Genomic DNA, 12863 nt, shown 5'->3' with positions numbered 1-12863 from the left:
CAGTAATTAGAATGATCTTATGTAAATTTGTTAAATATTTTGCAATTGAAACTTTCATTTATTTTGAAACACACTGTAATATTGGTTTTTGTTCTATCCCAAATACAGATTATTTCTTCTTTCTTTGGCAGGAAGGCACTTTGCTATGCCTAGTCCCCACCAGGTAGTGGTATTCTCCATGGAATGTGTGGGCTTTTCCAAAGCTCTTTCAGCCATCAGTTCTCATAGCCCTCCCAGTCTTGCAGGCAAGATATGAGCTTTAGAAATAGGCTTTTATCATTCAGCTTGCTTTGTGTTGTTTTGAGGGGTTGGGGTACAGTGGGCCAGTTTTATTTTGTTTGGCATTTATAGAAAACTGAGAAGTTTCCTTTGATCAAGCCATATTTTTGATTTAAAACAATGATTAGCAGTTAGAAAACCGTCTCTGGTATTTTGTTCTACTTTTAAATTCTTTGTTTTTTATATTTTTCTGTCCCTTAGACTTTAACATTTTAAAGTGTATAAAAATAAAACGCTGTTAGTGCTAATCATAGAAAATCAGACTATGGCTTGAAATGACTAGAAAAACATTTCAAATTAGGCTGCTTTATGCTTTGCATATTATGATTCTGGCTGTTAGAGTTTTTGGATTTCTAAGTGTTCATGATACCATGAAAAGTAAACATTTTAAACAATTATATCCCTTTTAAAAACTTTCTAATGTTAAAACTGTATTTTTTTTTATGTGTTAGTCCATGTGTGATAATCTTGGCTTTCCAATTTTGGAGGACATAAGGAGAAAGTTTATTTTTAATAAATAGTACCTGAAAACTTATTTCATTCTATATCAATGTTGAATAAATTGAAAATGTTAAATGTTTTTCCGAAAAAAAAAAAAAAAGAAAAGAAAAACCCTTTGCGTACATTTAAGAGAGAAGCTCAGCAAGATTATTCATCTCCTTATGAATTTTCACTTACTTCTTCCCTGACATTTACACTGAACATACACTTGAACATATAGGTATATGTGGGCTTGGATATATATGTGTTGGCAGGTCAGGCAGTTGGTGAGGGACATGAGAGAATAAGAAAAACTTGAATTTGGCTTAATTATTGAGGAGAAAATTATTGCCAAGATCTGTACCATGATTGATGTATATTCTTTGAATGAAGCTGTATTAAAAGGAAGTTAGAAAAGTTATTCTCTTGTTAAAATATTAAAAAGTTATTTGTAGCAATGCTGGCATATATTTATACTTTTCAAAAGCAGTTTCCACTAAGCTGTGGCCCTGCATGACTATATAGCAAAAAATTACAATGGCCTAGCTTCTACTTCCTCTCCTTAATTGAAATTGTTTCGTCAATTACCTAGGACTCCCAGACTTTCTAGTCTGGGTCTCTTACTCTCTTCAACCAAGAAAAAACAGGCAGGAATTTCTTTATGTATAATACTTACCATGAGGCAAATTCAGTTTATAACTTAAAGCAGAGTTCAACCAGCTTTTTTTGTAAAAAAAAAAAAAAAACTAAATAGATAATTTAGGTTTTGCAGTTCAGTCGGTATCTCACAACTATTTAGTTCTGCCCTGTAGCACAAAAGTAGCCATAGACCATTTTTAAACAGATGAGTGTAGCTGTGTTCTAATAAAACATTATTTGTTGGGTTGCAATTTGCCAACTCCTGCTTTACAAGTAGAAGCAATTTATTATTGCTTTATTTGGAATAAAATATTTGCCATCCTTGTTAAAGGAATTTCATTTTAGAAACAACTAAAGTTAATATTTTGGGGCATGGAGTTCACTGTGGGTCTGTCATTTCACCTAGTCACAATTTGTAGTTATGAAATAGTATAAGTAACATCAGACGGATAGCTTATAATCATCCCTGCCATGGCCCTTAGCTTCCTTGAACAAATGTAGGGGCTAATTCAGTTTTTGCTGTTATAAAATATTGAAAATGCAGAATGCTAATATGACTTCTCCAGAGACCTGATACCATCCTGCCTAGTACTTATCCACCTATCACACTTTGCTTACTAATTAGATGGCTGTTTTATCTCTCTGGTCCCTGTTATTTGCCCTAAATTAAACTTATTTCCTTCTATCTCTTCTTCTGCACTTCAGATTACATATGCAGATTTACCGTATTTGCCAAATTTAACTTTGCTTATTAAAATATTAAGTATTTTAATATTTGTAACATTTCTGTTTTTTAAAAAGTTGTTTATTGTGCTTTTTGTATAGATTTTTTTTTTAAGAATCTCGCATGAAATTTGTCTTGAACTATATTTATACTTAAAATACCTGAATTCCATTGAAGAAAAACTTTTAAAGTCTAAGGGCATTAAGATCCGTAGCTCTTTTGAGTTTAAATTAAAAATTGGTGGCCGGGCGCGGTGGCTCAAGCTTGTAATCCCAGCACTGTGGGAGGCCGAGGCGGGTGGATCACGAGGTCAAGAGATCGAGACCATCCTGGTCAACATGGTGAAACCCCGTCTCTACTAAAACTACAAAAAATTAGCTGGGCATGGTGGCGCGTGCCTGTAATCCCAGCGACTCAGGAGGCTGGGGCAGGAGAATTGCCTGAACCCAGGAGGCGGAGGTTGTGGTGAGCCGAGATCGCGCCATTGCACTCCAGCCTGGGTAACAACAGTGAAACTCCGTCTCAAAAAAAAAAAAAAAAAAAAAAAAATTGGTAAATTAATTTTGACCATGTTTTTAATATGTTCTGAGAAAAATTCATTTGTTGAGACTCTAATCTTGTTGATGTAAAATGTTAAAAAGGGATAAATTCTTGCTAAGGAAGGTTCAGATATACATAAAAAAGAAAATGAAAAATACATCCTTACTAAGCAGCCATCACATCTCTCAATTCCATCCATTTCTCCTGAGCACAGATATATGTAAAGAACCTTACTGAAAGTCCAGGTTGATCTTTGTATAAGGTTGGTGCAAAAGGAATGGCAAAAACCACAATTACTTTTGCACCAACCTTATTAACCACTCTAGTTGTTGGTTGTAGGCAAAAATACCATTACATAAATAATTTTGGGGGACCATCCTAAGTACCATCATAATCTCTATCCTACCACTTATTCAACCCCAAGTAAAAAATAAAGTGACCTAAAATTATCTGCGTCTATATGTCTAATCTCAAAGCAATAATAAGGATACTTAAAACATACTATTCACTTAGTGGTAGGGCTGGATGTAGTCACATTCAGGTTATATGGTACTTATCTGTCCTTGAGTACCCAGAAACTATTCTAAATACAATCATGGAAGTAATTGAAGGAGTACTTACAGAAAACATGAATGATACGGTTTGTCCATTTGCTAACCAGAACAAAAAGAATATATTCACTGAATGATGAAACTAAAGGCCTGCTGGTTCCAAAGCTGATCTAATTTTAAAAGGAGCAGGAAGGCTGGGTGTGGTGGCTCATGCCTGTCATCCAAAGCATTTTGGGAGGCCGAGGTGGGCGGATGACCTGAGGTCAGGAATTTGAGACCAGCCTGGCCAACATGGTGAGACCTTGTCTCTACAAAAATTACCCAGTCATAGTGGTGCACCTGTAGTTCCAACTACTCAGGAGGCTGAGACAGGAAGAATTGCTTGAACCCGGGAGGTGGAGGTTGCAGTGAACTGAGATCACACCACTGCACTCAAGTCTGGGTGACAGAGCAAGACTCTGTCTCAAAAAAAGAAAAGAAAAGAAAAGGAGCATGTAGAAAGAGAAAGGGAAAGAAGTGAAGGCAATTAATGGTAACTAGAAGCAGTGGTCCTGTGGAGTAGAGATTCACTGAAAACTAGAGAGAGAAAAATCTCACAACAGAAAGTCAATCAGGACAAGGAACTGCTAGCAGAATTGGCTTTCAATATGATGTAAAGTTCTGAAATCTCAGGTTTTTGAAGGCATTATTATGTTGCCCTGAAAACATACCAACTGACGCAGGACAGCAACCTGATAAATTTTAGGTTGTAGGAAAGCAATCCTGTGTGTTTGGATTACTGCTAATCACAATCATGATGTCCCAAAAGTCTAACTGCTTTCAGTAATGTTCAATATGCATTGTTGACCAAGGAAATAAAAGGATGTATTTTAGAAAAGTTGACTTGAATCCAGTCAAAATTAATGTATATTTTAAATTTTTTATCTTTTAAATTTGGCCAGTGAAAGCTGACAAATCTAGTGTATTTCCTTTTCCAGACTATTCAAATCAGTGTCAAAGCATTGTATATTGAAGATGAAATACATGTTTAGACCCCTTAAAAATGTTTTCTAAAAAGTGTTCTGTAGGTTTGGGTGCTGCTATTATGAGAGGAATTTGAAAGTCATCATTTGTTTTCCTTGTTCTGATATAAATTTGGATTTAAATTTTCTTTGCCATGATGACCTCATGAACTAGATTTTATTTCTTTCTACATATCTATTATATGCTTAATATATCCTTATAGTAACAATATTTAAAGATAACTTAAGCTTCATAACTTAAGAAAGTTATAGATTTTTATTAGACTGTAGTCTAGCAGGTCAAAATTCTTAACCAAAATGTTAATGTATGTAAATCGATTTTTAATCAAATTTAGGTTTTTGTGAATTCCACATTATATATTAATGAAGAATTTGATTTTTATAATTAATTGAAACTGTAGTGCAGTTATATGTTTATGGAGCTCTCAATTATTTTGTTATTATGGTTAATTTTTAACATAGCGAATCAGCTAAGCAATAGCAATTTTCAAAAAATTACTTTTTCTGCTAACAGTTAGAAATCTGTACTTTTGCTTTTTATTCTATATTATAAACAAAACAAAATGGTTTTAAGAATTTTTATTGTGTTTTGTGATACTTGCAGTTATAAGAACTGTGAATTTTCTCTCTATCTTAATAAATTTATAGTAATGATTTTTTATGCCTCCAAGTTGAGGAATGGAAATATAAAATGAATATTTTATTTGTGGTAAGCATGTTGTATATTTTTACTATGATACCGCTATGATATTCTGGACATAAAGTATATTTCCGATTTATTATGCTAAATACAGATCAGAAAATCCATGTTTTGCTTTTTCTGATAAAACTTGTATAAAAATAAAAGTTCTGTATTCAGTATTCAGTGATTATCATGTCATTGCTATCATTCCTTTAGCAAAATATGAAAAACAGCAAAATATCTTGACCAGAAAAGCTAAGACTTGAGCATATTAAAATATAAAACAAAATAGGTGATTTAAAATATAATTGAATATGCAAAATACTTAACTGGTGGTTTATTATAAGAAACTTTTAAAAGGCTGCTGAACTTCAAAATTACTAATTCTGTGGAAGTGAATACTGTCCTCTCCTCTCCCTTCCCTTCCCCTCCCCTCGCTTTTCAAGACAGAGTCTCCTTGTCACCCAAGCTGGAGTGCAGTGGTGTGATCTCAGCTCACTGCAGCCTCTGCCTCCTGGGTTCAAGCGATTCTCCCACCTCAGCCTCCCAAGCAGCTGGGATGACAGGCATGTGCCACCACACCTGGCTAATTTTTGTATTTTTTGGTAGAGACAGTCCAGGCTGGTCTCAAACTCCTGACCTCAAGTGATCTGCCTGCCTAGGCCTCCTTAAGTGCTGGGATTACAAGTGTGAGCCACCATGCCTGGCCAGGAGTATATTTTTTGTTAGACTTTTTGTTGAAGACCATGTAATATAAATTTTAATTTAAAGTTTAAAAAGTATTCTATTCATTCATTTTATAAATGTCTCAGGAAGGCAAATTTTTATATGAGTAGAGAAAGCATAGAAGATAAAAGAAACTCCAAGATATGTACATGTATAAATTTTTACATGTTAATTGTTCTTTTATTTCACTGGTAAAGCCTGATGACAAAAGAAGAAACTAACCTTATAATAAATGCAACATTCATTTATCTGGACTCCCTCATTCAATATTTCCTTCTTTTTTTTTTTTTTGAGACAGAGTCTTGCTCTGTCTCCCAGGCTAGAGAGTGCAGTGGTTTGATCACAGCTCTTTGCAGCCTTGGCATCCTGGGCTCAAGTGATCCTTCCACCTCAGTCCCCCAAGTCTCTGGGACTACAGGTGCAGGCCACCATGGATTAGCCTACTTAATTTTTTAAGTTCTATTTTTGTAGAGACAGGGTCTCACTATGCCCATGCTGGTCTTGGACCCTTAGACTCAACTGATCTCCCCACCTCAACCTCCCAGAGTGCTGGGATTGCAGGTGTGAGCCACCATGCCCTGCCTCATTCAGTATTTCTGTGTACCTTACTGAGACCAATCATGCGGTCTCTCTCTTCAATCCGGTTTTCTAATATTTCTGGCAGTCCTAATTCCTCCAGCAAAATGGCCTGAATATATTTTCTCCATTCTAATTTTTTAAATTATGACAAAAACCACATGGCACAAAATTTACCAAGTGAACTATTTTTAAGTATATAGTTTAGTAGTAAGTCTATTGCGTTGTGAAACAGATCTCTAGAATTTTTTCATCTTGCAGATCTGAAACTAGACCCATTAAACAATTCCGCCACTTCATACAATCCCTGGTAATCACCATTTTGCTGTTTCCAGGAATTTGGTAACCTCATGTACCTAATTCAAGTGGTTATATACCTCATATAAGTGGGATTATATAGTGCTTTGTCTTTTTGTGACTGCCTTATTTCACCCACTATAATGTTCATCCATGTTGTAGCTTGCGACAGAATTTCCTTCCTTTTTAAGGCTGAATAATATCCCATTGTGTGTGTATACTCCATTCATGTTTTCAATAAGTTTGTTGAGTTTGAGTCAAAATCTTATATACAGAGTCATGTTGTGGCATTCAGGGTGATCGAAAAGTAAGTACTACTCTAGGGCAGTGATCTTCAGGCTTTTGAATACATTACCTTATCCATAAAACATGGTTGACTAAATTCTCAATATATATGTATATATATATTTATGTGTACTACTATCAATCCAGATGTTAAACATGGACAACGTAGTTTCTTCTCCTTGCTACTGTTCTTTGTCCCCTTCTTTCCTCTGCTTTCTTCTCCCCTTGCCCCTCTCTCTCCTTTCTTCGTGTCTCTTCTCCTTTTCCTTGCCTCTACTTCTTCCCCTGTCCCTTTCTTCTTCTCTAACTTCTTCCCTTCTCCTTCTGCCCTTTCCTCCTATTTATCAAAAAATAAATCTAGAAGTTGTAGTACTTTCCTTCCATATTCCAGTAATTCATTTTGTACAACAACTACCTTGGAGACTGCCTTGCTCTGTGGCCTGGAGACAAATCACCACTTTCTATTAAGATATTTATCATTTCATTTTTATAGATATTTGTGGAGCCATGTTCAAGATACTGTGCATAGTAATGATCCTAGGAAGACTTTAAGGGTCAGTCTTTCTAAAAGCTTGATAGTTTCATCTTCCAGACTTTTTTTTTTTTTTTTTTTTTTTTTTTTTTTTTTTTTTNTTTTTGAGACAGAGTCTCACTCTGTCACTGAGGCTAGAGTGCACTGGTGTGATCTTGGCTCACTGCAACTTCCACCTTCCAGGTTTAAGTGATTCTTGTGCCTCAGCCTCCCAAGCAGCTGGAGCTACACATGCACATCACCACACCTGGCTAATTTTTGTATTTTTGATAGAGACGGTATTTTGCCTTTTTGGCTAGGTTGGTCTCAAACTCCTGGCCCCAAGTGATCTGCCTGCTTCAGCCTCCCAAAGTGCTGGGATTACAGGCATGATCCTCTGTACCTGGCCAGACTTTTTTAAAATCACTAATCTTATTCTTTGGGGATTAAGAAGTTCCTTCAATTAATTGCTTATTTAATCCTTTTATTTTTGGAATCTTTGAAGTTTACTTGGAAAATCATGTTCTACATTTAATTTTAAGGAATTGTTTTGTAATTAATGTTCACATACATTTGTAGTTCTCACACTTTTTACATGAAGATAAGGGAAGATGAATATATACCTATTAGGAGACCGAGGACCTAGACTGAATTCCCTTGCTGAAAGCAAGAAATAAATTTAAAATCTATTTTATCTTACACTTACATGACTTTTATCTTTTCCATAGCTGTGTTCCTTTCAACAGAAAATGTTTTAAACCATTAGTTAAATGATTTATCTCCTTCCCTGAAATTTTGGGGGCTCAGTTTGAAGTTTCAGACTAATGTGCCTCCTGAAGCTTCATGTTCACTCTGTCAAACTCATGATAACTCTATAGATGTGGGTGCCTTAGATGGAGAAGTAGAGAATGAGACCTGCAGGTTACTTAGGTTCAGTGTTTTTATTGTTTGTTTTGTTTTGTTTTGTTTTTGAGACAGGGTCTGGTTCTGTTGTCCAGGCTGGAGTGCAGTGATGTGATCTCAGCTCAGTGCAACTTCTGCCTCCTGGGCTCAAGTGATCCTCCCAAGTAGCTGGGGCTACAGGGGTGCACCACCATGCCCAGCTAATTTTTGTATTTTTTGTAGAGACAAGGTTTCACCATGTTGCCCAGGCTGGTCTTGAACTCTTAAGTTCAGTTTTCAAAGTAATGACATTTAAATCTAGATTCAGAATATTAATTTCATTGTACTGATTTTCAATGATAAACTGAAAAATAAATATTAACTTAATAGCCTTCCCCTTATGCTCTAGTTTTAATCACAGCAATATATGTGTGTAACAAGTCTAGCAGTACAGAAGAATTTATAGGAAGGAATGTTGTCTTATTCCTCTACTCTTCCCCTTCCCTATGTATAGCCTGTTAACCATTTCTCCATTTTTGTTTTGGGTTCCTTGGGGAGTTAATTTTATAATTCTAAAAAAAACCACAGTGCAGAATGTTCTTAGGGTGAGGAAAGGATTATTAAGGGAAGGAAGGTATATTTATCTGTACAGTCTACTATCTTGACATGGAAGCTTTGTTTTAGAAAGTATTTCCTGCAAAAGCAGCTGAAACTTATTTATGAAATTTATGTCAGGACATGATTCTGTTTTTCCTGTGAATGCCTTAGTTTTTCTTCAGCCACTTTCTAGCCTCCTTATATCTCTTAAAATTCATAAACTCTATATTCAAGTTGCTCTTCATTTCTCTTTAATACTAATTTTTTTTCTATTACTACTAAAGTAGCTGTTTTTCCCTTAATAATAGAAGAGTTCATTTTCACCCAAGGAGTGGCAAGCATTCTTGATATTCCATTTTTAGCATGTTCAGAAACAACTAGCTGAACACCCAGCAGCTATAGTTTGTATTGGTGCCCCCTAAGCTTCACAACCAATCTGACCTAACAAGATTTAAGCATAAAATTGCCTTAAGTATTTCTACAATTGGAGGAAAAAGAAGAGGGGGCAACTATCCTATTGACAAGTCATGGGTCATTTATTGTTTGATGGGAGGTATTACTAAGATCCTTTTAGTTATAGCATCTAAATTAATACATTCATTACTGTAAAACTAATTGCCATTTTTTTTCCTTCGGTACTGCTTCATAAAAAGTGTTTTAATAAGTGGTTTTATACTTCCTGGTGTTGAGTCTGTATATTTTAAACATTCCCTCCCAGTGTGGTCAATTTCTTATTTTCATGTCATGTGTTTGGATTCACATATTGTAGTTTCAAATGTTTTCTGTCTTTGAAAACTCCCTTATGTTTTACTTTTAAATCTATCTTTTATCCACCAGTGAGTCAGTAAAGGAAAAAAGAAAACTATTTTTATCACCGGCTAATCTTGGCAAAAATCTAGTAATTTATCATAAGTTTTATTTTTTTCAGAGATTCTCTGTACTTCCTGGTTCACATGCTTTTTAATAACATAAAAACAAAAACAACCAGGTGAAGTGGCACAAGCCTACTCCCAGCTACTCAAGAGTCTGAGGTGTGGGGATCCCTTGAGTCCAGGGATTAAATCCAGCCTAGGCAACATAAGGAGACTTCCATCTCTTAAAAAAGACAAAACAGTAAAGTTAAAGCCAAATGATAAATTGGTAAATTTATTTTAAAACTTAGCATTAAGTTTTTGAAAGGTAGAAAACAATACCTCTATAGTCCTCATTTTTCACTTGATGAGAAGTTAGTAAACTGTTTTAAGTTTTAGAATGTATGTTAATGTATGCAACAATAATACTGCAAACTTGATTGTTGGTTATTAAATGTTAGTAAGAACACAGAAAAAAAATTTACACATTTAATCTGACAGTTCCTTTTAAAATCATTTGAAAGATTAAGTAATAACCATAATCATGCCACTTTTTAGTAATTTTTTTTTTTTTTGGAGACAGAGTTTTGCTCTTGTTGCCCAGGCTGAGTGTAGTGGTGTGATCTTGACTTACCACAATCTTCGCCTCCCGAGTTCAAGCGATTCTCCTGCCTCAGCCTCCCGAGTAGCTGGGATTACAGGCATGTGCCACCACACCTGGCTAATTTAGTATTTTTAGTAGAGACGGGGGTTTCTCCATGTTGGTCAGGCTGGTCTCGAGCTCCCTACCTCAGGTGATCTGCCTGCCTTGGCCTCCCAAGCCTCCCGAAGTGCTGGGATTATAGGCATGAGCCATCGTGCCAGGCCCTGTAATCTTTTAGAATACTAATATTTTATTCATCTTTCCTTTTTTCTGAAATAACCAAATTACTGTGTTAAACTCAGCTTGATTGTAGCTTGTTATAATGCATGTGCATGCTATGTCTGCAAGCTGAGAAGCTTCAAACAATAAAACCAAATTGTATTACAGCACAGGTATTTGCATTCTTTTGGAAGGTAAGTAAAATCTCATTGGAACCATTGAAGGAGAATATTGGTGTGCCTTAATGTGGAATTGTTTGCCTGTGTATTAGATCATGCCTTTGTCTGCAAAATCCTTGATTCTCTACTGGTGATTTGCATTTTGTAACTCAGGGTTGATTAAAGATTTGCATAACTCTTTTAATGCTAATGTCTTTAGTATTCTGAGGTAATATACTAAAAAAATACTATCTAACTGTAGAGGATTCACAAAGTAAAACAGTAAAAATTGCATTATTTTCTTCTCTATAATTCCATTGACTAGAAAATTCTATCTTTGAGCCATTTCCAAAAGTTTGAATCAATTTAAATAGTTACAGTGCCTGAATTTTGTTTATATTTTCTAATGAAAAATGTAGTTTTAAATATAAGGCCACATGATTACCGAAGAATCTCAGAAGGGAGCTGTTGCTTTTAATTAATGCTGACATCCCATGATAATCTTTAAAAAACAGCAAAGTGGATGTTGGAAATTCCCTGTTGTGTTCCGAGTTAAATTGTGGACTGATTTATGGGTGGATATTACATTCTTTTATCTTTCACATACAATAGATAAGTCAGCATTTAAAGAGTGAGGGACAAATTGAGGAAAAAACAGAGGTTGCTAGAAAAAGTTATTTTTGTCTTTCCCTACTTATTTTCTTACCTGCTTTATACTTTCATAATCTCAATCTTATTTTTTGTGTGTGTACTTATTTGTAGTTAACCTTAGATCTTATATAAAGACAGGTTGAAATAAATGTAGTGAAAATAGTACTTCAATAACATTTTATTTTCTTTTTGTTAGTTTCTTCACTGGTTGAAGAAGGAGAAAAACAGAACAAATGTTTTAGGTCATCAAAAATGCCTTACAGAGAATCGGCCTCACTGACCCCTTCATCACCACCAGTAAGCCAGGAGTCACTGGCAGTTAAAGAAAAGTTCATCCCACCCGAGCTCAGTATCTGGGACTATTTCATAGCTAAGGTAATTAAAATGCTATCTAGATCAATATTTTCATAGTCAAATAGAAATGAGAATATCTGAAATAAGTGTAATTTTTGGTGCTTCCAAATGTTTTCCCACTTTGGTTTAGAAAATTTTCATTAGTATCAGGCTACGTTCCAAAAATATATACCCTAGAATATTTTGACCATATTTCATATCAGTTTTTAAGGCAGTTTTTGGTAAATTATAACATTTTCATTTTAAACAATAACTTTGCCATTTTATTGTGTTTTTATATGATAAAAGAGAATTTGCTTGACACCCTCATGTTAATGTATTTGGTGGTGATTAAGAATGCAAAGTGCTCTGGCCAGTTATCATCCATATACATGTTTTTTTATACTACAGCAGTCTCTAATTATTCTGAAATGCATAAATTTCAATTTCTAGAGTTAAGATTATTTCCTCAATAAAATGGTTCAAATTTGTTACCACAATATATTAAATATGAGTAATTGTGTAAAGAATAAACATCCCTGCTAGCGCTTCATTCTAGAAATCACTGTGTAAATATGCATCTTTTGATCAGTAACCAATCATGTCAGTTCTTTCAAAGGCTTTAGGTGGTTGATCATGTAGTGCCTGTTATTCAGTTCATACATAGCAAAGCATGCAGTTGTTTTGCTTCATTTCCTGTGAGAAACCCACATGATAGTGTACAAAATTGGATTTAATCAAAAGAGGAAAGTGGCCAACTAAGATGAAAGTGCATCCATAAAAAAAGTGATAATACTGAAAGTGAAATTCAAATTGGACATAAATGAGAGTTAGAGAGAAAATATCCAACTGTGGGTATGTTGACAATGCTGCCATTTGATAGACTTTAGATGTACAGCCAGAGAAATTTAGTGAAGGTGAGCTTATAAATGTAGAAGGTAGTTGTGTTAAAAGGATGAAGATGTTCAGAGATAGTGACCTTGCCAGAAAACTTTACATTAAAGGGATTCATAACATTGAAAATGCAAAAAACAGAATGTTGGAAGCTGATAAAAACTTAGAAATGTTACAGTTTGTTTAAGGCACAGAAGAGATGCACGCTTCATTTTATTTCTTTGAAAAAAACATTTTATTTCTTTGTATTTCTAATATTTTAATTACAGTGTGCTAAAATTAGTTTATTTAAAATTTTTTTCTGTACATTTATAGCTGATAGT

The 12863-nt window shown here is 34.7% G+C and overlaps 1 protein-coding gene across 9 annotated transcripts in view; it reads left to right on the top strand.

Annotated features, from left to right (window-relative positions):
• Positions 1-12863, top strand: part of DMXL1 (Dmx like 1) — a 174824-nt gene that overhangs the window by 103623 nt on the left and 58338 nt on the right. For 5 of the 9 annotated variants that reach the window (XR_001826286.2, XM_017531876.2, XM_017531877.2 and 2 more), the window contains 2 exons: positions 132-245; positions 11510-11688. Coding sequence is in view for 8 of the 9 variants with exons in the window: in XM_017531876.2 (XP_017387365.1) it covers positions 132-245; positions 11510-11688 (293 nt within the window). In the remaining variant the exon portion in view is untranslated. The remainder of the gene's footprint in view (positions 1-131; positions 246-11509; positions 11689-12863) is intronic. The other 4 variants (XM_037739737.1, XM_037739736.1, XM_017531879.2 and 1 more) reach the window with 1 other exon arrangement.

Source organism: Cebus imitator, unplaced genomic scaffold (assembly GCF_001604975.1).
Source record: "Cebus imitator isolate Cc_AM_T3 unplaced genomic scaffold, Cebus_imitator-1.0 Scaffold74, whole genome shotgun sequence".
Lineage (NCBI taxonomy): Eukaryota > Metazoa > Chordata > Mammalia > Primates > Cebidae > Cebus > Cebus imitator.
The sequence above is the reverse complement of the archived record's forward strand: the minus strand, read 5'-3'. Positions and strand labels throughout refer to the sequence as shown.